Genomic DNA, 25,564 nt, shown 5'->3' on the forward strand with positions numbered 1-25,564 from the left:
TTCAACTAATAAATGTAAAAGAAGTGATAGAATTAGAAGGTCACCGTTTCACAATTAACATATCTGCTAAGCATTGAGTATCAATGGATGTTAACATCACCAAATGAGAGACAACTAGATATTATGTGCTTCATGATCAAAGAACAAAGAAACCAGTCTGTAAAGGCTAGAAGAGGTAAGTGCTTCTTCAAATGCACAGACACCAATGCAAGGCTATGTGAATTTTGAAGAATCAGGCAAATATGAGACCACCAAAGGAAGCTAATAAAGTTCTGACTGCAAATGGAGATCTATAATTTGCCTGACAAAGAATTCAAGATAATTATCATAAAGAAATTGAATGAAATTCAAGAGAACATTCATTAAAAACCTAAATGAAATCGGGAAAAAATGCATGAACAAAATAAGAAGTTTAATAAAGAAAGAAAACCATAAAAGAGAATTAAGCAGAAATCCTGGAGCTGGAGAATACAATGACAGAACTGGGAAATTCAGCAGAGAGCTAAATGACCAATTTGTTCATGGATAAGAAAAATCAGCAAACTCAAAGACAGATCATTTGGAATTAGCCATCTAGAGGAACAAAAAGCAAAAAGAGAGGGATGTAGAAAACCTCTGTGAATTATGGACACCCTCAAGTGAATGAACATTTGTATCATGGTAGTCCCAGAAGGAGAAGACAGAGAGAAAGGGGCAGAAAGATTATTTAAAGAAATAATTGCTGAAAACTTCCCACATCTTGGGAAAGATAGGGACATCCAAGTACAGGAAGCTCAAAGAACTGCAAGCAGGATCAACCCAAAGAAGATTAATCTGAGCTACATTATAATTAAAATGTTGAAATTCAAAGACAAGGAGAGAATTTCGAAAGTAGCAAGAGAAAAAATGACTCATCACACACAACGGAAGCCCCGTTAGGCAATTAGTGGATTCTTTTGCAGAAGCCTTGCAGACCAGTAGGCAGTGGGATGATATATTCAAAGTGCTGGAAAAAACCCACAAACCTGTCAACCAAGAATACTATACCGATCAATACTGCCTTTCGGAAATGAAGAAGAAATAAAGGCATTCCCAGACAAACAAAAGCTGAGGGAGTTCATTACCATTAGACTTGCCTTGCAAGAAATTCTAAGGGGAGTTCTTTACATTGCAATGAAAGAATACTAAATAACAACATGAAAACATATAAAAGTATAAAACTGACTGGTAAAGGTAACTATGTAGTCAAATGCAGAATAATCTAATACTGAAATGTAGGTGTGTAAATAACTTTAACTCTGGTATATAAATTAAAAAACAATAATAAAAATATAGCTATAATAATTTATTAACAGGTACACAATATAAAAAGTGTGACATCAATAAAATGTGAACATAAAATATGAGGGGAGGAGAAATCAAGTGCAGAGTTTTTGTAAGTAATGTAAAGTAAGTTATTGTCAGCTTAAGATATTTTGTGTAAGCCTCATGATAACCACAAAGAAAAAAAAACCTATAGTGGATACACGAAAGATAAAAAGAAATGTATTATAATATACCACTACAAAATACAAATAAGGAAGACAGTAAGGGAAAAGAATAAAGGAATTTAAAAAAATAGCAAACAATGAACAAAATGGCATCAGTAAGTCTTTACCTATTAATAATAATTACTTTAAGTATAAATAAACTGAATTCTTTATTCAAAAGACCTAAAGTGGTTGAATGGAGAAGAACACAAGATCCAACAATATGCTGCTTTTAAGAGACTCACTTTAGCTTTAAGTACACACATAGGTAGAAAGTGAAGGGATAGAAAGAGATATACCATGTAGATGGTAACCAACAGATAGCAGGAGTGGCTATACTTATATCAGATAAAATAGTCTTTCATTCAGAATTGATCACAAGAGACAAAGAGGGTCACTAAATGTTGATAAAAAGACTAATTCATCAAGAGGATATAACAATTATAAACACACATATACCCAACATTGGAGCACATAAACATTTAAAGCAAATAACAACAACCAAAAGGAGAAATAAACAGTAATACAATAATAGTATGAAACTTCAGTGCCTCTCTTTAAACATTGGATAGATCACCCAGACAACAGGTGAATAAGTAAATAGCAGATCTGAATAACACTCTAAACCAAATGTACCTGACAGACATAGAACATTACATCCAACAGCTTCAGAATACACATTCTTTGCAAGTGTACATGGAACATTCTCCAGGATAGGTCAAATGTTGGACCACAAAACAACCTTAACAAATTTGAGAAAATTGAAATCATATCTGATATATTTTCTAAAAATAATAGTATGAAAATAGAAATAAATAACAGGAGGAAAATTGAAAAATTAAAAAATATATATATGGAATTTAAACTACAGACTCCTGAGTTAAAGAAGGAATCAAAAGGGAAATCAAAACTATTTTGAGACAAATTAAAATGAAAACACACATACCCAAACTTATAGGATGCAGCAAAAACAGTTCTAAGAGAGAAGTTTATAGAGATAAATATCTCAAATAAACAACCTTACTTTACACCTGAAGCATTTAGAAAAAGAACAGACTAAGCTCAAAGTTAGCAGAAGGAAGGAAATAATAGGAATCAGAGCAGAAATGAATGGAATGGAAACTAGAAAGATAATAGGAGAAAAATAAATGAGACTAAAAGTTGTGTTTTTTTAAAGATAAATAAAATTGCCAAACGTTTAGCTAGGGTAATGAAGAAAAAAGAGAGGGATCAAATAAAGCTATAAATGAAAGAGGGGACATTACAATTGATACCACAGAAATACAAAGGATCATAAGAAACTACTATGAAAAATTGTATGGCAACAAATCAGATAACCTAGAAGAAATGCATAAATTCCTAAAAACATACAGCGTCCCAGGACTGAATCATGAAAAAGTAGACAATCTGAACAAATCAATATGACTAAGGAGATTGTGGCAGTAATAAAAAATTTTCCAACAAGAAAAGCCCAAGATCAGATGGCTTCACTGGTGAATTCTACCAAACATTAAAGAAGAGTAATGCTGATCCTTCTCAAATTCTCCCAAAAAATTAAAGAAGGAACACTCGAAAACTCATTTAATAAGGATAGCATTACCCTGATACCAAAGCCAGGTAAAGATGCTATAAGAAAACTAGAGGCCAGCATCTCTGAAGAATATAAATGCAAAAATTTTCAACAAAATATTAGCAAGCAAAACTCAATAGCACATAAAAGGATCATACACTGTGATCAAGTGGGACTTATTCCTGGTATGCAAGGATGGTTCAACATATGTAAAGCAATAAATGTGATATATCACATAAATGGCATGAAGGATAAAAATCATATAACTCAAAGATGCAGAAAAACGGTTTGCCAAAATTCAACACCCTTTCATGACAAGAGCTCTCAACATATTTGAGAAGTTATAGAGGAAACATACCTCAACATAATAAAGACCATACATGACAGACCCATAGTTAACATTGTACTCAGTGGTGAAAAAGCTGAAAGTTTTTCTGCTCAGATCAGAAATAAGACAAGAGTGCTCACTCAAAAGTCCTATTTAACATAGTACTGGAAGTTTCAGCCAGAATAATTAGGCAAGGAAAAGAAATAAAAGGCATCCAATCAGAAAGGAAGAAGTAAAATTTTCTCTGTCTACAGACCACATTATTTTATATGGAAAAAACTCTAAAATCTTCACCAAAACAACCTGTTAGAACTAATCAGTGAATTCAGTAAAGTTTCAGTATATAAAATCAACATACAAAAATCAGTTGCATTTCTATACACTAACAATGAAATATCTGAAAGAGAAATAAAGAAAATCCCACTCACAATGACATCAAAACCAATAAAATGCTTAGGAGTAAATTTACGTGAGGTAGTGGAATAATCTGTGCATTAAAAACTATAAGATATTGATGAGAGAAATTGAAGAAGACAGAAATGGAAGATATTCCATGTTCATAAATTGGAAGAATTAATATTGTTAAGATGTTTATACTCCATAAAGCAATCTATATATTTACAAACCTAATATCAAAATTCCAATGGCATTTTTCACAGAAATAGAAAAACAATTTTAAAATTTGAATGGAACCACAAAGGACCCCAAATAGCAATTCTGAGAAAGAAGAACAAAGCTCTAGGCATCACATTTTATGATTTCAAGTTATACTACAAAGCTATAGTAATCAAAACCGTAGGGGACTGCCATAAAAACAGACACATAGACCAATGGAATAGAATAGAAGGCCTAGAAATAAGCTCACACATATGTGGTTAACTAATAATTGAAAATCAAGCCAAGAATACCCTATGGGGAAAAGATAGCCTTTTAAATAAATGATGTTGAGAAAATTGGATATTCACATGTTGAAGAATGAATCTGGACCCCTATCTTACACCATTCACACACACACAAAAATAACTTGAAATGAATTGAATATTTCAGCCTAAGACCTGAAATAATAAAACTTTTAGAAGAGAACTTACAGGAAAAACTCCTGGACATTGGTATTGGCAATAATATTTCAGATACCAAAAACGCAAACAACAAAAGCAAAATCAAGTAAGTGGGATTACATCATAATATGAAGTTTCTGCACAGCCATAGAAACAATCAGCACAATAAAGAGGCAATGGAATGGAGAAAATATTCACAAACCATGTATCAGATAAGAGGTTAATATCCAAAATATATGAAGAACTCATACAACTCAATGTCAAAAAAAAATAATTTGATTGAAAATGGCAGAGGACCTGAATAGACATTTTTCCAAAGAAGGTATGCAAATGGCCAATAGGTACATGAAAAGACACTCAGCATCACTAATGACCAGAGAAATGCAAATCAAAACTGCATTAAGTATCACCTCACACCTGTGGGAATGGTGGTTACCAAAAAGACATAAGGTCACAGGTGCTGGCTAGGGCGAGGAATAAAGGGGACGCCAGTGTGCTGTTGATAGGAATGTAAATTGGCACAGCCATTATGGAAAACAATATGGAAGTTCCTCTAAAATTAAAAATGGAACTAGCATGTGATCAAGTGTACTACTTCTGGGTATATATCTGAAGAAAATGAAATGACTATCTTGAAGAGATATCTACACCCCCATGTTCATTCCAACATTATTCATAGTTACCAAGACATTGGAAACAACTTAAGTGTTCTTTGACAGATTAGATAAAGAAAATGTGGTATGTATACAGTGAAATAATATTCAGCCATAAAAAGAAGGAAATCCTGCCATTTGTAACAACATGGACAGATGTTGAGGGCATTATGCTAAGTGAAATAAGTCAGACCAACAAAGTCAAATACTGTATAATCTCACTAACATTGGAATCTTAAAAAAAAAAAAAGCCAACCAAATTCGTAGGAATGGAGAGTAGAATGGTAGTTTCTGGGGGTTGGGAGGGGTGGGGGAAATGGACAGATATTGGTCAAAGGGTACAAACTTCTGATTATAAGATGAATGGGTTCTGGAGATCTAATATTTATTATAATTACTATAGTTAATAATACTGTATACCTGGAGGTTTCTAATAGATCTTACATATTCTTACTACAAAAAATAAATTGTAATTATGTGAGGTGATGGTTGTGTTAACTAACTTTATTGTTGTAGTTATTCATAATATGTATGTATGTATGCCAAATCATGTTGCATACCTTAAACTTACACAATGTCATAGGCCAATTATATCTCAATAAAACTGGGGAAAAATTTAAAGTTACATAAAAAGGAACATAGTACCACCAGTAGTTTTGTCAAAAGGATGAAATCTGAGCCTGATCATGGTTCTTGATCCAGCTGCAAATTTTCAGGAAATACTGAGGATAGAGGAACAGGTTGAATTGCACTGTGAGAATGCAGTTGGCAAGATCTACATTGTGGGAAGCTCTGCAGGTCAGTGACCCTTGTTTTCTTCAATGGATAAATTAGAAGGAAAGAAAAGAGAGGGCACATGTTGATTAGAAGAACTTAAGGATGTATCAAATTTTTTAAATATGAGCACCACCAAACTATAGAATTGGGATGGACACCTTGAGTGATAAAAATATTAAAGAAACACAAGGAAGTGAATATTGTAAAAGTCAGATAGCAGTTACTTTTAGAGGGAGGAAGGGAGTTGTGATTGGGTTGTGACATGAGGAAGGATATCTGAGGGCGATGGCAAACTTCTATTACTTGACCTGGGTGGTGGTTACAAGGATGCTTGCCTAATAATAATGCATTGAGATATGTATCTGTTCTGTGTGGCTTTTCTCTACCTATGTTTTCCTTTATAATAAAAAGTTAAAGTATAAAATATCTTAAAGAATATAGCATGTATTGTCTTTTTTGTTATTTATGTTTTTTGCTAGATTATGTTTACTTAAAGTTAGTCTAGTAATGTATTACTAGATTGTGTTTACTGAATTCTGAGAAATTCTGCCATACACTTGTTTTCTTTAAGTGCATGCGTACACACACACACACACACACACACACACACACACACACACACTCAAACCCAAATAATTGAATGCTTAGGTTATACTGGAAGCCACCAGAAAATATCTGATTGCTTCAAGGAGGAGTTTTATTCTTATAATAACCCTTATTCTAAGCTAAGTACCTCTCCAGAAATTTTGACATTGATTACACACCAGGCCCCTGAGGCATTCTTTCAGCCACACATGACCACCCCCTGCAGGCCTTTGCCCAGCTAGAGTTGGGTCATCCTCCCTCTAGCAGGGGGTCTCTTCTTGATCCCTATTAAACATCAAAAGGAGGTTAAATAATTTGCCACAAAGATTTTGTTTGGTTTGGCCAAGATCCATTTTAAGTGTTATAAATCTATAAAGCATGAGGATATAGGGAAGATATAGGGTCTGGGCCATCAGTATGAGACTATAGACAATGGTCACGTTAGGCTGATTGCTAAAATGGCCCATCATTTACATTGTACAGAAAATGCCGAAAGCTTGAAGTACCCTTTTGTACCATTAATGTTAGTCATTGTGCATAAAAGAAGTATTTTATTCAGTGAACTTAGCAGATTTCTGAACTTCAGGGTCTAGAGTGCCTTCAGCGTATCACACTACTCAACTCCTGGGTGTGTTTGAGCTCAGTAATGCTTCCCAGCTTACTTTTTATTTATCCTCCAGAGGTTCACTGTCGTCATTCCTGTGATGGTTGATTTTATGTGTCATTTGACATGGCTAAGGGATGCCCAGGTAACTGTTTCTGGATGTGTCTGTGAGGATGTTTCTGGAAGAGATAAGCATTTGAATTGGTAGATTGAGGAAAGAAGGTCACCCTCACCAGTGGGGTCATCATCCAATCTGTCAAGGGCCCAGATAGAATAAAATGCTAGGGGAAGAGTGAACTTACTCGATCTTTGAGCTGGGACATCCATCTTCCCCCGCCCTCATACTTCATTGTTCCTGATTATCTGGCCTTCAGACTTTGGACTGGGACTTACATCATTGAGCCTCTTGGTTCTCAGACCTTTGGGTTTCAACTGGGATTATGGTACCAACTTTCCTGGGTCTCTGGCTTGCAGACTATGCATCATGGACTCCTCAGCCTCCACAATTGCAGGAGCTAATCCTCATAATAAATGTCTCTCACTCTCCCTTTCTGTATATCCTATTGGTTCTGTTTCTCTGGAAAATCTTGACTAATATAATTCCTTCATCCCAGAAATGCAATGAATAAAATTAATAGTGAATTCTTGTTCCAGAGATTTGAGGATAGTCAATTTTTTAGTAAATATTTAACTATATTCTCTAGCAGCAAACAACTTGCAAACAGGGAAGATGGTCTAGCAGTTGTAACTCAAACAATGCATATGGTTATGTTTTTCTTTGAATTTTTTCTTTTTTAAAAATGTGTATACATTTTTCATTTTTAAAATAATATGAATCTATTACAGAAAAACTTGAAAAATGAAAAAAATTTCCTATATTCTCCTATAAAACAATCATGGTTATAACTTTGTATATTTCTTTCTAGTCTATTTTGGTATGGATGTTTTTTTCATAGTTGTAATAAGAACGTGCATATATGTATGTTTTTTTTCCTTTTAAATTTAGCCTTAATTATAATGTAATCATATACATATTTCCATGTTGTATTGTTATCACAACAGTAATTTTTTACTGCATTAATTTTTATCACTTGGCTCTATCATATTGTTTAACTGTTAATCTATTCTTAGTGTATTTCCCCTCACATTGGAGCAAATATATTTTTGTATAATGTATAGCATTATGCACAATGTGTTTTGGTTATTACTGCTCTGAATTTTTAAAGTAGATTATTAACAAATGTCAAAAATTTCAGTAGACTTCCATCTAATTTTTCTTTCAGCTCTGTCATCAAGTCTAACAAATCCAGTAATTGTAGGAGTAGGAGGCATATATTAATTTGCCAACTGTTAGTCTACCCAAGATCTTAATTATATATGACTTAATAAAGCCATATAAAACTTGAGTGAGGCAGTAATCTTGTTTACATCTAGATATTGGTCACAGAATAGTAGTTGTGGATGGTTTAGAAACTTCTGGTAGAAAATTAGGGTTCTTTATTTGAAGCCCAAGGAGATGTAAAGCAACATTTTGGAAGTGTGTAAATATGTGCATTCTTGGGAGATTGGTCTTCATTTTTACCATATGTTCAAAGGAATCCAATAACTAGTGATATGAGCACAGTGTTTGCTAGTTGAATAGAATACTATTTTTTGTGAGTTTCTTTGTATATTTGTCATCTCTTTTTTCTGCCTTTCCCCTTCTCTCTCTTTCTTCATTCATTGTATTTAGTAATAGAACTCAGAAAAATATTCCCTTTCGTGAGCACTGATTTATCACAGGAAAGTTTATAGCGACTTAAATATTTTTGAAGAAACTGAACACATGTGTAAAATTGTTAATTGAAAACTGCATCAGTCTGTGTTGATTTTGCTAAGTTTTCCTACTGAAGTCAGTAAGTTAGTGTTACCTTTATTTTTTTGTTTGTTTGTTTTGAGAGAGAGAGAGAAACAGAGTGCGTGTGCACATGCACACATGTGCATGGGGGGGGGGTTGGGGAGGGACAGAGAGTGAGAGAGAAAGAGAGAGAATCCCAAGCAGGCTCCACACTGTCAGCACAGAGCCCCACACCGGGCTGGAACACACAAACCATGAGATCATGATCTGAGCCAAAATTAAGAGTTGGACGCTTAAGTGAGCCACCCAGTTGCCTCAGTGTTACCTGTCTTTGCTAGAATTAAAAAAAAAAAAAAAACATAACCATAACATAACTCAGTCAGTAAAGCATCAGACTCTTGATTTCAGCTCAGGTCATGATCTCATGGTTTCGTGAGTTCGAGCCCCGAGTTGAGCTCTGTGCTGACAGCTCAGAGCCTGGAGCCTGCTTGGGATTCTGTGTCTCCTTCTCTCTTGTGCTCACTCTCTCTCTCTCTCTCTTTCTCTCTCTTTCAAAATAAAGTAAGAAACTTAAAAAAATAAAAATTAAAAAAGCATAACTGGGATGCTGATCATTAAATAAATTTATGCTATTAATATAGGTTATTATGTTTTGGGAAGTCCAAAATGAATTGAGTGTTGAAATCATTCATCAAATGCAGTTATCTTTTTACTCAGTTATTTGGAAAGGTATGCTTTACTAACTTCATTAAAATTTGAGGCTTCCTAAGTTTTTGCACAACTAAAGCAAATAGGCATTCTATGCAAATAACCTTAAATAAAATTATTTTTAGGCGTTAAAAATTCTTCTTAATTAATTTTTTTATTCTTGACTTCTAACATGTTTCATTTTTAATTTGAGTATAGTTGACACACATGATACAATAGTTTTAGGTGGACAGCATAGCAGTTCAGCAAGTTTAGACGTTATGCTGTGTTCACCACAAGCACAGCTACCATCTGTTCTGAAATATTGTTGTTACAATATCGTTGACTATATTCCTTATGCTGCACCCTTTATTCCTATGACTTATTCATGACATAACTGGGAGCCTGTATCTCCTACTCCCCTTCACCCATTTTGCCCAACCCCCTACCCCCTTCCCCTCTGGCAACCATCAGTTTTCTGTATTTATAGATCTGATTCTATTTTTTGTTGTTTGTTCATTTGTTGTTGTTGTTATTAGTTTTTTGATTCCACTTATGAGTGAAATCACATGGTATTAGTCTTTCTGACTTATTTCACTTAACATAATACCCTCTAGGTACATTCATTTTGTCTCAAATGGTAAGATCTCATCCTTTTTTTGTGGTTGCATAATATTCCTGTGTGTGTGTGTGTGTGTGTGTGTGTGTGTGTGTGTGTACCACATCTTCCTTATTCATTGTCAATAGACAGATACTTAGGTTGCTTCCATGAAGCTTTCCTTCTTTAAAAGATAACATCTTAGTTATTTTTGATTACCAAATGACATGAACAACTTCTCTTTTCTAGGATAACAGAGTTTCTAATATGCAATTACTAGTTGTTTTTGACAAAGGACTAATCAGTATCTTATGTTTTTCTTAGGAATGGGCTGTTTCTGGGGAGCTGAGAGGAAATTCTGGACTATAAAAGGAGTATATTCAACTCAAGTTGGTTATGCTGGAGGCTACACTTCCAATCCTACTTATAAAGAAGTTTGTTCAGGTACGAAGAATTTTTTCCAACTTCTATTATAAGGAGCAAGAAAGGACTTGTCTCTTCTGTCAGGTGACAGGATCTTTAAAATGCAAATATGATTTTTTGTGTTTCCTCAGTCTTTTCTTTCCCATTTCTATAAATATGTTTTTTGGCCTCTCACTTTATATTTAAGAAGATAATAGATTTCTTATGGAATGTATCGTTTGGCTATTGTTGCATAATAATCACCATAAAAATTCTAAAGCAATCATTTATCAGCTTATGATTATGTGGGTCAGCAATTTTAGCTGAGCTAATCTTAGTGGTTCTTCTGCTGGTCTTGTCTGAATTCACTCATGTGACTCCAGTCAACTGGTGGGCTGCCTGGGGACTAATTGGTCTAGGATGGCTTCACTGATAGGTCTGCATTTGGTGCTGGCTGTTGTTTTTTGTTGGCTGGAGTAATGGGAATGATGGACCATGTCTTCAGCACATTTGCTCTGGGCAAATTCACATGGCGGGTACAGAGATTCCCAGGAACAGCAAGAGAGGATAAGCCCCATTCTGTTAGCACCTTTTAAATGTCTGTTTATATCACATTTACTGTTTCCATTGGCCAAAGCAAGTCACATGTTCTAGCCTAGAGAAAATGTGGGAGGGATCCCCTAAAGGCAGGACTGCAATAGTCTATTACATGGGACAGACATATCACACACCATAATTGTTTGTGGGTAAGACATTAAAATTTAGGCTATAATGAAGGGATAGCAAACTGGCTTATAAGCTGCCTACTGCCAGTTTGTGTAAATAAAGTCTTATAGAAATACAGCCACACCCATTTATTTATATATTATGTGTCAGTGTTTTCATGGCACAATGGCAGAGTTGAGTGGATATGACAGAGATGGTATGGCGAAAAGCCTAAAATATTTATGATCTAGCCCTTGTCAGAAAACTATTTGGCTACCAGGATAGGCAGATGCCCCATGGCAAATTCTAGCTCAAGTACCAGGTAACCATTCTGGATTTGGTTTTTGTTCTGGCCTTCAAGGATTTCCTTTACTTCTCTGCCAGCTCAGTTAGCATTTATTTATTTATTTTGAGGGTGCGGGGCAGGGTGGGGGGAGCAGAGAGAGAGGGAGAGAATCTCATGCAGGCTTTGCACTGTCAGCACAGAGCTGGATGCAGGGCTTGAACTCATGAACTGTGAGGTCATGACCTGAGCTGAAATCAAGAGTCAGACACTTAGCCAATGGAGCCACCCAGGAGCCCTATCAGGTAGCATTTAAAGCATAGTTTTTTCTCTTAAACACTTTTTCTCATTTTTCAAAAAAAATGGTATATGTTTAAGGAGTATGACATAATGTTTTGCTATACATAGTGAAGTGATTACTAATAGTCAAGCTAATTAACATTAGCTTAACTAATGTTCATCTCATTATCATCTCCTCATCCTCCTCATTATCATCTCCATCATCCTAACATTATTATTCCGCATACTTTTCTTTTTGTAGCAAGAGTGCCTGTGATCTACTCTCTTACCAAATTTCAAGTGAACAATAAAGTATTATTAACTACCATCACCATGCTGTACATTAGATCTCTAGAACTAATTCATCCTACATAAGAGAAAGTTTGTACCCTTCAACCAACATTTCCCTGTTTCCTTCTACTCTTGTCCTGGTAACCACCTTTTTATTCTCTGCTTCTATGAATTTTTTTTTTATTTAGATTCTACATACAAGTGAGAACATGCAGTATACATTTTTTTTCTGTGTCTGGATTAATTTCACCTGGCATACTTTCTTTCAGTTTCATCCATGTTGTTGCAAATGGCAGAATTTCCTTCCTGTGTAAGGCTGAATAATATTCCATTGTCTATATGCCATGATATCTTTATCCATTCTTCTGCTGATGGACACTTAGATTGTTTCCAAACTGTGGCTATCATGAATAATGCTGAGGTGAACGTGGGGAATAGCTCTCTTTGAGTTCCTGATTTCATTTCACTAGGATATACAGCCAAAAGAGAGATGGCTAGATCATTTGATAGTTTTATCTTTAATTTTTTGAGGAACATCCACACTGTAAAACACATTTTTTTGAAAAGAATATTTCATTCAATATTTTAAGAGTTCTTGATAGGGAACATTTATTATCTAGATGTGTAGTATAGATAATATTGATAAAAATTGGATTTTAAAAATACATAAATAGTTTTATCTTTTAAAATTTTTTTTTTCAACGTTTATTTATTTTTGGGACAGAGAGAGACAGAGCATGAACGGGGGAGGGGCAGAGAGAGAGGGAGACACAGAATTGGAAACAGGCTCCAGGCTCTGAGCCATCAGCCCAGAGCCTGACGCGGGGCTCGAACTCACGGACCGCGAGATCGTGACCTGGCTGAAGTCGGACGTTTAACCGACTGCGCCACCCAGGCGCCCCTAGTTTTATCTTTTAAAAATAAAGGGTTGAATTGGTATAATTTGGGGAGGGCCCTCTCAACTCTCCAAGGGTACCGTGGATGCAGGTCAGGGAGGAGTTGGAGTACAGGGGTTTGTTCAACAATGAGCATGTTGGTTTGTTTGCTACAATATTAATTCTGATTTGGAAATGAAATTTGAGCTGTGCAATATTGAAAATATCATGAAAACATGCATTTTCTTGCTTTACTTGCCTTTACAGAAGAATTGAAATATATTCATTAGTGTTGAGAATGTGGAAGATCGAACCAATACTTTCATGGTTCATCCAGTTTTTTTCCTTGCATCTGTTTCAAAATTAAACAAATGCTTATGCAGAGCTATAAATAGATTCAGATGAACCCTGGAGACTGCCCAGGTGTATCCTCTTAAGTCTCAGGAATGGAAATGAAGAGATTCCTTCCCATGATTGCAGACATGACTTAATAACCTAAGAGAAAAGGTTGCTAAGAAAACCTCCAAATATCTACTGCTTATGCTATTATTCTCCACCAGCAAAATGTTAATAATCAATTAGAATACTGTGGTTGCTTGTTTGCTCAGACTTGGTCCCATTCAACTCTTTATGTTAATAAGAAAAGCATTCTAATTGCCCTTTGTTGAACTCCTACTATGTGCCACTGTAATAAGCACTTTTTGCATTTTTCCTTTCATCTAATCTTCCAAAGAATTCCATGAAATGTCTCAGTGTCTGTCTGTTACAGAGGGAGTGTTGAGGCTCAGAGAGGAAAAGTAACTTTCCCAAGGCCATGTATAGCAGGAATTCCAAGCTCATCAGCTCTCAGCTCTAAGTTTGTGCCACTGACCAAGGTGTCAGTCACCCACTTGTCATATCCCAGTGATTCTCCATTCATTCATTCATACTTTCCTCCACCAAGTCACACAGTCTCGTCATGTCAACCCTTCTGCTATACTTTTGAAAAATTGGTGTGCTTTTTAATGATTACAGTAAAGAAAATGCCAAGCAAATTTTTTTTTTGTCTTTCTGATGTTTAGAATGACAAAGAACAAAACTCTTTTAAGATACAGTTCATGCAAACAGCTGGTATCTTAGAGTCTTATACAGAAGCCACGAAGGTTGGTAAAGAACTCTATTTGATATGAACACTACCTGCTAAGTTAGTGGTGGCATTGGGAAACATGGTTGTCATGGAAACTTGTTCCTGATTGGGAAAGGATGGTTATGGGGTCTTATCCAGACACAGAAAGAGATGATTTCTTTCCTTGGGCTTCTTTTTTTTTCGTCCTGATCATGAAAGGAAAAACAAAAAGAGAGAAACTGTGATAGAAAGGACCCTCTGGCACAGAAGTAGTAGAGCCTTCAGATCCCTGGAAATAGCAGGGAAGGAGAACAAACAAGGTCCTCAGCTAGAGTAATTATGGCAACCAGCTAATTAAAGATTTTTCACTGAGGAGAGGATGGGGGAGACAGAAAGCAGGTTATACCGGCAGGGCTTCCCTGCTGAAGCCTTGGGTCCTCAAAGCCTTATTGAAGGAGTCAGCCCTGGAGGGGTCTGACTTGCAAGGAAGAAAAACCAAGGCTCCACTAAGATGCATAATAATTGCTGAGGTTTCATATGAGAGAAACACTAGTCCGTGCTCCAATATTTGGATTTATTTCAAAATGGCTTACTCTTGTGTTTGTAATTAAGTTTGTAAAATTTTGGTCACAACAAAAAGTATTTTGTAAACATATTCATTCATTCATTCATTCATTCATTCATTCATTCATTCAAGATATGAAGCCTAAGGACCTGGACTGTCTGCCAAATTCCTTCTCTCATATAGCAAGTACACTTGAGCCTAAGATACCATTTGGTTTCTTGGGGCAGGTGCTAGAATTAGAGGGGTAGCACTTGGAGTGGGGGTGGGAGGCAATTTTCAAAATCCAAAAGAGGTAGAGCTAGCCATTGTAGCTCTATCACTTCCCCTCCCCCCAGCCCAACACATGACTAATGGCAGAGCTTCCACATCACTGTCTTGGCACACAGATTGGTGATCACAAGCCATGGAACCAGAAACATTGGCTGAAGTTTGTCATGACCACATGCTGGTGGGTAGCACTGCCTCAGGGGATGAGTGAACAAACTAGGGTGTGTGTGAGTGTAAAAGCTGGTGTGTGTCCAGGTAGGATGCATATTAATGTTGGAATGGTATTTCTTTGAAGCTATTGATGCCCCTGTGATTCTGAAACCCGAGCTTTAGGCACATAGAAAAGCTGTATGACTTCTAGTAACAACCAGGAGAAGAGGTGATCCCATGGTGACACATGAATAGAGTTGACTCTGACCTGTCAGTAGAACATTCATTGATGGCTCACTAATAGGTATGTTACATGCCGGGTGATCTGTGTGATACTTGAGCCTGACATCTATACAAGATACAAGGGACAGCAATTCCTCAAGGCAATAAAGTTGCCCTTTGGGAATAAAGTATAAAATAAGCCTGCAATGCCTCAGAGTGGAGGCAGGAAGTCACTTAGAAGAGAGCTTGACTTCCTGGTCTATAGGACCTCTAAGTAACCCAATGGAATGCTCTACCCTATGTAAAAAGGATAAAAAAGAGGGCCTCTGCAGGGAGGCTGTTCAGCCAGGCCAGCCTGGGAAAGGGGAAGTCCGGCGGGCACCCTCCAGGTTGTTCTGTAAGGTTTGGCTGCTGGACAGACTCCCAGAGCCTGATACCTGAGGCTTTTAAGTTTTATCAGTAACTCCTCTTATTCTGATCCACACTCTGTAGAAACTTCTCATCTTTTGTCCTCCTGTGGAGATTATTTACAGAAAGAAAATGCAATGAGACCAGGTTGGTCAGCCAGACAGTCCTAATTCTCATTTCAAATTCAATTAAATGCCATTCTAAGATGTATATCTCAGTTTATTGTGAGTTTAGTCTACACAGGTCATTCTCTCCATATCACATTAACCTTGGGTTAAATTAAATGATAAAAATGGAATTTTGGCCTTCAAAAAGCTGAGAGAAGGCAAACCACAGTGATTTTCCAAAGGCTGTGACTGCCTCCTTGCATTTCCTTGGAGATTCCTGCCCCTCCCATGTGTCCATCATTTCAATTAAACCTGTTTTAAAAGTGACCTTTCTCCTGGAGCAGGTACTTAAACTTCCCTTCCTTGGATTCATCAATTAGCACTGAACCCAGAGCCACAGGCTAAGAAACTTGCATCTCCTATAGCTGTTCCAGGACTGAATTCTGAGCCCTTGGAGAGCTGCCCATCACCAGCTCCTGCACTGGGAACCCCAGTCATAGCTTGGATATGAGGTGGCATTGTTCATGGCCGCTGCTCAGCCACTATTTCTTGTGGTGTTTCAGATCTGTTTCTAATAGTGCACTGAGAAGTAATCTAAGTCCTAGTGGCCACCATTCTAATCCTAAAATGACTTCCAAGGAGTTACTCATTCATTTGGTGTTCCTTAAAAGCTCAGTATATGCCTAGTACTAGAGAACCCATAGAAACCTAGAATGGCATAACCACGAGGAGCCTAGATTTCATGTAGCCTTTCTTGAATGAATTAAATAGTACCTGTCTTCCAGAATTCTTTCTCTGAAGTCAAATGGAGGCTTGATCTTTCACATTTGTTTTAAAGTGTTGTGCTGACCCTGGATTTCTCTTTACACACACATGCATGTGTGTGTGTGCGTGCGCACACACACACACGCGCGCACACACACACACACCAACTCCCCCAAACATTTGTTATGCAAACCGACTGATTAACTGGCATGCTGTTGCTTTACTACATTGATTTTAGAAGTAATTGAGCTATTCAGATTCCTGAATACCCTGATAGAGAATTATTCTTACATTTCATAATAATGACTACACAGATGAAAATATGAAAAGACATTCTGCAATGGGTAAGCATTCTGGGTTAATTTCAGTGCATTAGCCTAATACACAAATAACCCCATTTCTGGCTAGAAAACCCAGGATGTTCATTCACTGGGTAATATCTTTTCGTATTTTGCTTACAGATGTTCAGAACAATTCCATGTTTATTAGTCTATTCAAAAGCTTTTAGAAATCTGCACAGCCAAGTAGCACCAAAACCAGAAGCATGAAAGGGGCTGCATAACTTTTTCTCAGAAGTGACATTTACACAATCACCACTCAGAAGCTGAGGCCCAGATACTTTCTTTCAGTGGAACACTCCAGTGGATTTTCAGGCATCATGTCCAAATGCAGTCCTGAGCCGGAGCCTAGTCTGGGAGGAACAGAGTGTGGGAGTCCTCATTTTACCTTCCAGTGGTGTCGGTGTTCAGGCATTTTTGCTTCCTGGACTGTTTCCTGTCTTGTAAAATGGAGGCAGTGCTATTTTAGGAAGCCAGTATTGTTGTGGTGAGGTTCTTATTTGAAATTAAAATTATTTCAAATTGGAAATGTTCTAGAAAACTGAGGATAACATATGCTTTCTACCACTCTAGCTCTTGGCCATTACACATCAAAGTGAAGGGGCGCCAGAGTGGCTCAGTTGATTAAACATCTGACTTCGGCTCAGGTCATGATCTCATGGTTCGTGGGTTTGAGCCACATGTCGGGCTCTGTGTTGACAGCTCAGAGCCTGGAGCCTGCTTCAGATTCTGTGTCTCCCTCTTTCTCTGCCCCTCCCCCCCCAAAATAAGTGAAAACATTAAAAAAAATCAAAGTGAAGGATCATGAAGCATCGCTTGATAGTGGACTGGGGTCCGCCCACAGAATGTGCACACGACATAACAATGGAAGCCGTTTGCTCCTTTTCCTCTTCTGTGTTCGTTGTAGGTCATAGCCACCCCCTCTCCAAATGCAGATCCTTATTTCCTTGAGCTGGAGAGCTCTAACAAAGCATTGAATAATTTCCTCATTAATATAAAGGCAACTCAGTATACTTTTTTAGTTTGACTTAATTTCTGAAGTGTTTGGGTGGATGTACATGTCTATGTATCTTGCATGAGATTAATGATCCCATTTTTCTTTGAAGTAGTGATGAGTTCTGTTATTAGCAGATTTTACCAAGCAATGTAAAACTCTTTCTAAATTCCTTGCAGACTACATTAAATCTCTTTTTAGTGTGTAGTAAGTCTTATTGTACTCATTTCAATGTCAGTCAAGGTAAATTACTAAGTTATTGGCATATCCCTAAAAATTCAAGAATTCCGGTGTTCAGTTCTTGCTATAAGCGATTTGATCACTTTTTGTTCCTCAGATGTCAGACATAAAATTGACCTTGAACTTGTAACAGGCAGGATGAAGATGCTTGTCTGTCTCAAACCACCTGGCAGAAACCAAGCCCTGAGGTCAGGGGTCCTGTGACTCAGAGTTATAATTCCTGGGACCAAATATAGCCCCTCCATCCAACCCATCCACAGAGCTGTTCAAGACAGATTAGTTCGGTGAATGGACCCACTGCCTGAACGGACAAAGTATAGGTCATGAGAAAACTACTGTTTTTATTTATTTTCTAAGCCTCGATCACTAGAAAAGACAAGCGTGGCTTCTTGACAAGAAGGGCTACCCCTCTGAAATGCTGACATCAGTTCTGAGGCATAGGTCATGGGGGGCATTTCAGGCCTGTAAGAGACCATCTTCTAGTCCTGTGGCTTTCAAAGTGGGTGACTGTAGAACACTTGGGCTCCAGGAAGGTGTTTCAGGGGTTCCACCAATAACGAAGAATTTTCTAACTAAATAACAACGACTTAAGCTGCTCAGAGAACTCATTCACCCTTTTAGTTATATTATATGTTGCAGTCTTGACTGATGTTTTATTGCTTTAAAAAGTTTTTGAGAATTTTTGAAAACCACTGAGACTACTTTGTCAGATAAGGAAACTGAGGCCGAGAAAAAATGATTGGGGAGGTAGATTTGAGAAGGGTTGAGAATTTGTCTTGCCAGGTCACTGTATTGCTGGAATCCTAAAAGGAAGTTGAAATCTGTGTCCATTATGTTTTTTTCAAGTGAGAATGGGGATCAAGGATTCAGAATGGAGGCAGCTTTTCAGTTTGAAATGTTGAGATTTCAAGATATCAGTATTTTGTCAACTAGATCCTGGTTATCTTTTTAGTTAGGCTGGAATTCTTTCTTTTTTTTTTTTTTTCTAAAAACTGAGTACTGGGATTTTCTAGTAGACCATTCTAATGTCTGCTAGATGTGCTAAGTGCTGACTGCTACAGCCAGGAGCAGAGCTGAGGGTGTGACAGTGGAGCCTGCAGGAGCCTCTCTTGTTAACCACTGCGTTGGTACCTTGTTTCCCCTAGACCCACAAATGAGAAAAGAAATCATTCAACAAGAGGACATTGTGGACTCACTCTCTTTCCAAGCTTCTACAAATTTGGTTTCCAGCCTGGGCTGTGGACCTGCAGGGTCTGCAGCGTTAGGACACGGAATCTGCAAATTGATTTGTCCACTGAGCGTGGCCTCATGATCTGAATAATCACCTCGCTCATGTCTACTTCCACTTTTCAATCTGTAGGGGAGCTGACACTGTGATAAATAAAATCTACATTCATCCAGCATTACTGACCTCAGAACAGCTCTTTGTCATCAGAGATGCTCTTCATCCCTGGATTCTAAAATAAGAGCGACTATCCTGGGAGCTCTCATGCAGAATCTTGACCAAATCACTTGGTCTCTCATGCTGATATGGGATCACCATGCTAAAGGGTTGTCCTAAGTTCTCAATGTGAAATGAAATACACATAGGTACACTTTGCTAGAGACATTTTGAGCTTGACAGAATACTTCAATCCAGCATTAGACATCACAGAAGATAGGTATTTTCTATAGATCAAAGGATTGCTAGCTGCAAACACCAACAGATGAGGCAACACAAGACCTCTGTCCTCACATGGTCAAGGAAGTGTTGGTGCCTTTCCTTCATGTTGGATTTATTGGCCAAAGATCCCGGTTGTGTCAGTGTCTATTCTTTGTCATTTAAGGGAAGGGGTAGTGAATACATTTTGATGGTTTATGGATCCTCTGAAGACTAGAGCATGTTCCATATATTCTTCGTATGACCTTGATATTTTCATGTTCTCTAGCTTATTTCGCTGTTCAATCCATCTTTCCCCTTGAGCAGCTTAAACCACTGCTGGGAACAGGTGTGGTGGTCAAAGGTCAACAGACCGACAGACTTTAAGTAGTTAAATGTGTCAGTATTTCAGCATATCTGATAGTAAAATTCTCATAGGCTCTTCACATGGAAAATAAATTAAATGAAAAGGAACAATAATAAAAACATTCTTTACATTCACCCAGCAGTAGAAATAGGTTCTTCTTTCATTGTTTCAGGATTATATTCTCAAAGATTTAGGAGGGAGATTAAGAGGAATTTGCCATAGCAAGCAGTTCTTAAAACATAATTGCAAAAGCAATTGATGAATGTGCCTACACTGATATTTTCAAATCACATAAAATGGAGCCATAATGTAATATGAGAAAATAACCTTATAGGGGGTTGAGCTTCTCTAGGAATTTTATGTGATACTCTGGGTCTTAATCACTTCATAATGATGGACAATTTTTAGAGCCTTCGAATGAGCTTTCTTTCTTTCTTTTTTTTTTTCCTAAGTTACATTAAAAATAAATATCTGGGTCAATTACTGCCCCATCTGCCAGTTACAATTTAAACAAGAGGGACCCATATGAAAACACGGTCACCCATCCTGTGAGCTACTGGTCTAGTAGGAACAGAGCAGCTTCAGAAGAGGTCACTGCTGTTTTGCCAAACGGACACCTCTGATTCGCCCAGGCTTCATCGGCATGTGATTCAGCTACAAACCACTGAGTCCCTTCAGCTGTGAGCTAGGCTTTGCTTAATAAATCCTGGCCTCTGATGGTAGTATTGCAGTCTATCAGGGAGCACTGAGGGACCAAAGTGATCTCAGCGCCTTTACTCTTTGCAAATGGGAGGGAGCTAGTGTGGTTTCTGTGTGGCGGAAGCTTTATCAGGAGGACTGCTTACCCACAGTGGGGCGGAACCCTGTTATGTGTTGCTGTCCCCTTCCTCTTCTTTTCGGTGATTTCCTCTTCCCCACCTCCTCCTCTTCCCTTTCTTTCTCCTTCTTTTCTCCAGTTAAGGATACCTTGCCTTTATACTCCAGTACTATTATTATTACAACAGTCCTAAAAAAAATCACAAGTAGTGACTTACACAGTGCCCATCTTAGGTTTAGAACTGTTTGTAACTTAATATTGTCCACAGGTGTTCTAGTAGCTCACATTAATCACTAAATTTATAAAATCTACAAAACATTTTCCTGGGATGATCTTTGTCATGGGCCTATGAAACAGTTGCATTGTCGCTCCCACTTACAACAATGCCAAGCACTCAGAAACAGTGAGTTGCTCAGTGTGACACCTGATAATTAGAGGTACCCACAGGCTCTTCTGATAGCATTTCTTTTGAAAAGGAAACAGAGGTTGTATTTCAGACTGTCTCCTTCTAAGCTTTTTCTTTATCCATTTCCAATAAATGCTTTGTCACATGTCCTTCTTGAGCATTTTACGATACTTTGAAAGAAATTAAGCTTGTGAAGTTGTTGTAGGAATAAACTAGAATTTTGAAAATGGTTTGTAAAAAGTGTCTGGGACTTTAGGTGAACCTGATCTATAGAAACATAGATTTCTTTTTCTTTTTTTATTGAAACACAATTAACGAAGTTCTATTAGTTTCAGGTGTACAACATAGGGATCCGACAATTCTATACGTTACTCAGTGTTCACCATGGTAAGTGTAGTCCCTATGCAATGTAATTATAATATTATTGGCTATATTCCCTATGCTGTACTTTTCATTTCCATGACTTAATCTGTTTTATAATGGGAAGTCTATACATCTTAATTCCATCCCCCTACCCATTTCTCCTCTGGTAACCACCAGTTTGTTCTCTGTATTTAAGAGTCTTTTTTTTTTCCAAATTTTCTTTTTAAGTTGGATAGATCTTAAAGGTCATCTGTTCCAGTGAGTTTTGAAGCTTCTAATAAGCATTAGAGTATTTTCTCCAGATAAAAAATTTGCACAGGTGTCTAATATTAAAACCATGTCCAAGATACTCTGAATGAAAGAGGGGGCTTCCCCCTACAGCATCCTCATTCTTTAGACCAAGGAGGTGCACCTCTGGAACGAAGTCTAGAAGCAGTTGAGGATCAGGGACAACTTCATTCTGGGCTGGAACACATAGAGGAGGAGGAGACCTCCCTCACCTCGTTAAATCCTCAGGCCTGCTTTAAGCCTGCACACTGGAAGTTATGAAAATCCCCAGGATTTTGAGGGAGTCCATCCAGAGAAAAGTGCTGGAAGGCATGAGAAGGGGGCCTTTCCATTCTCCAGAGTCTCAGAGCTATATCTGGGCACCTAGCTGTATCAAGGTTCTGAAAGCATAGATGTTTTTGCATGAGTTTCAGGTCGCAAAGCAGAAGGGCCCAGAGCATCCAGTTTCTTCCAATCCACTTGTGTTCCTTTTGTCTTCAGTTTCAGTTCTGGCTCCTTGAACATGTTTATTTGAAAGTGCTCCCTCCCCTCCTTAGTTCTGGAGATGAGGAACTGTTAGCTACCGTAACACCCATGCCCCTGTCAGCAGACCTGCTTTGCTCCTGAAGGGTGGGTTGACAAAAAGTCATAGGTGCCTGAACTTGCGTATCTTTGTACACAAGAAAAAAAAAAATCTGTCACCTTGTTTAAGGCTTGTTAGGTTGTGTTTGATAGTTTGAAAATGCTCCAGGGAAAACCATCTGTCTACTTTTGAGAGTCAGGTTGTAAAATGGCTAAGCCACATACTGGGGGTGGGGGGGCAGTGGCATCAGGAAGAAGCCATCTTTTTTTGGATCTTCAACAACATTTTTAAGTTAATACATTTTTTTAGGGCAGTTTTAACCTCACAACAAAATTAAGAGTAAGGTACAGAGATTTCCCATATATCCCCTGTCCCCCCTCCCCAATATGCTTCCCCCCTCACTACCACATAGACTCCCCTACTATCAACATTCCCCTTTAGAGTGGTACATTTGTTACAACTGATGGACCTACTTTGACACACAATTATCACCCAAAGCTCACAGTTTACATTAGTGTTCACTCTTGGTGTGCATTCTACAGGTTTGGGCAAATGTACAATGACAGGTATCCACCATTATAGTATCATACAGAGTAGTTGCATTGCCCTAAAACTCCTGTGCTCTGCCTATTCAACTCTTCCTCCCACCCCCACCCTGGCAACCACTGATCTTTTTACTGTGTCTATAGTTTTGCCTTTTCCAGAATGTCCCATAATTAGAATAACACAGTAGATAGCCTTTTCAGATTGGCTTCTTTCACTTAATGATACACATTTAAGTTTTTTCCCGTCTTTCCATGGCTTGACAGCTCATTTCTTTTTGGTGCTGAATAATATTCTGTTCTCTGGATGCACCACATTTATAAAGCCGTTCATCTCTTGAAGGGCATTGTGGTTGCTTCCAGGTCTTGGCAATGATGCATAAAGCTGCTATAAACATAGGAAGCTGGTTTTTTAACCACACGGCACAGGGATTAACTCTGGGGTGAGGGCATCCTGGAAGGCTGGACTGAAGGGACACTCTGCCAGAGAGGATTGCTATTAGATAACTTTAGTCACTTGGGGGCTTTATCCACCAGAAACACACCTTTTGTTAAATTCTCTACTTGAATTTGTGTGTGTGTGTGTGTGTGTGTGTGTACCACATAGGTAGCAAGAATTTGGACATTGTGCTTGTGTCTGGGTGGCTGGTGGTTATAAGATCTCAGAGGAAGTAGCTTTCCTCTCTCCTCAGAGTACCCAAATTCAGATTGTCCTGTTTTCATGCTGCACTTTTGATGGGCCCAGTGTCTTTCTCTGTTCACCTGTACATTGAGGATGTTGTTCCATGAAGTTCCACCTCTATGGGGGTGGTTCCTATTAGAGTCTTCATCTGGGGGAGGTCCCTAGGCCTCACCTCCTGCCCTCCTTCCCCCACCCCAGGTAGCTACCAAAGTAGGTTCAGAAGAAACTCCCAAGTGCTTTTGAGCTTGTGCCCCTTCTGGGATTCTTATTTCACCTTGTTTTTAGCTCCTACATGCTTCTTTCTTTCACAGCAGCTTTGTGAAGAGTTTTTAGTATTTTATTGTTAAATGTAAAATTTTTTTCATGTATGTTTTAAATATGGATTTTACCCAAAGTTTTAGTTTTACCAAATAGGGAGGTTGCATAAGATGTTCATCTGCTGTATTCTTGGCCAGGGCATTCTGAGGACTGGTTAGTGGTCAGAGACAAATGGGGGTTGTTGGAAGTGGGAACACCATTGCTTGTTGGTGTGGCTAGGCACCTGTCTGAACAGATGGAAGGAGTGACCTGGAAGGGTCCTTGGGCAGCCTGGAGGTAAAGAGGAAGATGATAGGCCTTTTCCAGCTATAAGCAGAAACAGTGTCCTTAAATATGGAATACCTTAACATCGGTGGAATTGAGCTTAGGGGTGTTGGGCATCTGGCCCACTTAGAGAGTGCATCAGGCAACTGAAGTCCTCCATCAGCCCATGTATTCTATTCAGTATGTGTCCAAGAGCCTTTTTCATTTATTTTAAATTGTTGTACCCCTATGACCTTCCATTTGAGTATAGTCAAAGGAACCTATAAAAATGGTCGGAACAAGGTTCATAATCATTCAGATGGTAAAGTACATACTTCATGGTGACACTAGGTCCTTAGGGACTCATGTCATTCTCAAGTCTGTAGTAATGTTTCTCTTTCTTCCCTCCTGTCACGGGATACATAAGTCATGTTCCCTTTTCTTTCCCTTCCTATATGTATCGAGTCTCCTCTAGCTGAACAGCATTCTTCTGGGCATCTGAGAAAGTTAATAAAGAGTATATTGAATATTCTTCTCTAGGAATATATACCGTGGTAGGGGATATAGGACTCAAGGTAAGTGATCTGGGTATATGCTGAGGAGAGAAGCCAGGTGTGGTGTTTTCCATTTTCCTGGATCTTATCTTCCACATCCCTGACTTTGTCTTTGCAGATTGTGACAGCTGCTCTCCCGGGCTTTTCCCTTTAGATTTGTAGCTTTGGTCTGCTCATCAGTGTTCTGGGCATTGGTTCCTTTAGGTTCTGCCTGCCTCACCCCAGAAGCCCTCATGACAGGTGGTTGCTAGTGGTCCTGCTGTGATGTATGCCCTCAGAAAACCTCGACACAGAAACTCCAGAAAAGGGGCCTGGCCCTGTTGCCCTGAGATTCGATAACCTACAGACATTCCATAAAAGAAAATACAACCTAGTTATTTAGGTCAGTTTCCAAATGTGGATTGGAAGCAAACACCGCCGAGACGAAACAGACAAAACAACTATAAGATCTGTCAGAACGAATGGTGAGTAGATAGGAGAAATCAGCGGCTGTGTGTAGGTGAGCCGCTGATGAATGAGGCTCACCCTGTAATTTAGACCAGTTGCAGCAGAATGAAAGCGCCACTTCTAGATGAGGAGTCA

The 25,564-nt window shown here is 38.2% G+C and overlaps 1 protein-coding gene across 2 annotated transcripts in view; it reads left to right on the plus strand.

The window, feature by feature from the left end:
* MSRA (methionine sulfoxide reductase A) overlaps window positions 1–25,564 on the plus strand; it is a 455,527-nt gene that overhangs the window by 217,152 nt on the left and 212,811 nt on the right. For both annotated transcript variants that reach the window (XM_030312697.1, XM_030312698.1), the window contains one exon: window positions 10,530–10,649. In XM_030312697.1, coding sequence (XP_030168557.1) covers window positions 10,530–10,649 — 120 coding nt within the window. The remainder of the gene's footprint in view (window positions 1–10,529; window positions 10,650–25,564) is intronic.

This window comes from Lynx canadensis, chromosome B1, assembly GCF_007474595.2.
Source record: "Lynx canadensis isolate LIC74 chromosome B1, mLynCan4.pri.v2, whole genome shotgun sequence".
NCBI classification, from domain to species: Eukaryota; Metazoa; Chordata; class Mammalia; order Carnivora; family Felidae; genus Lynx; species Lynx canadensis.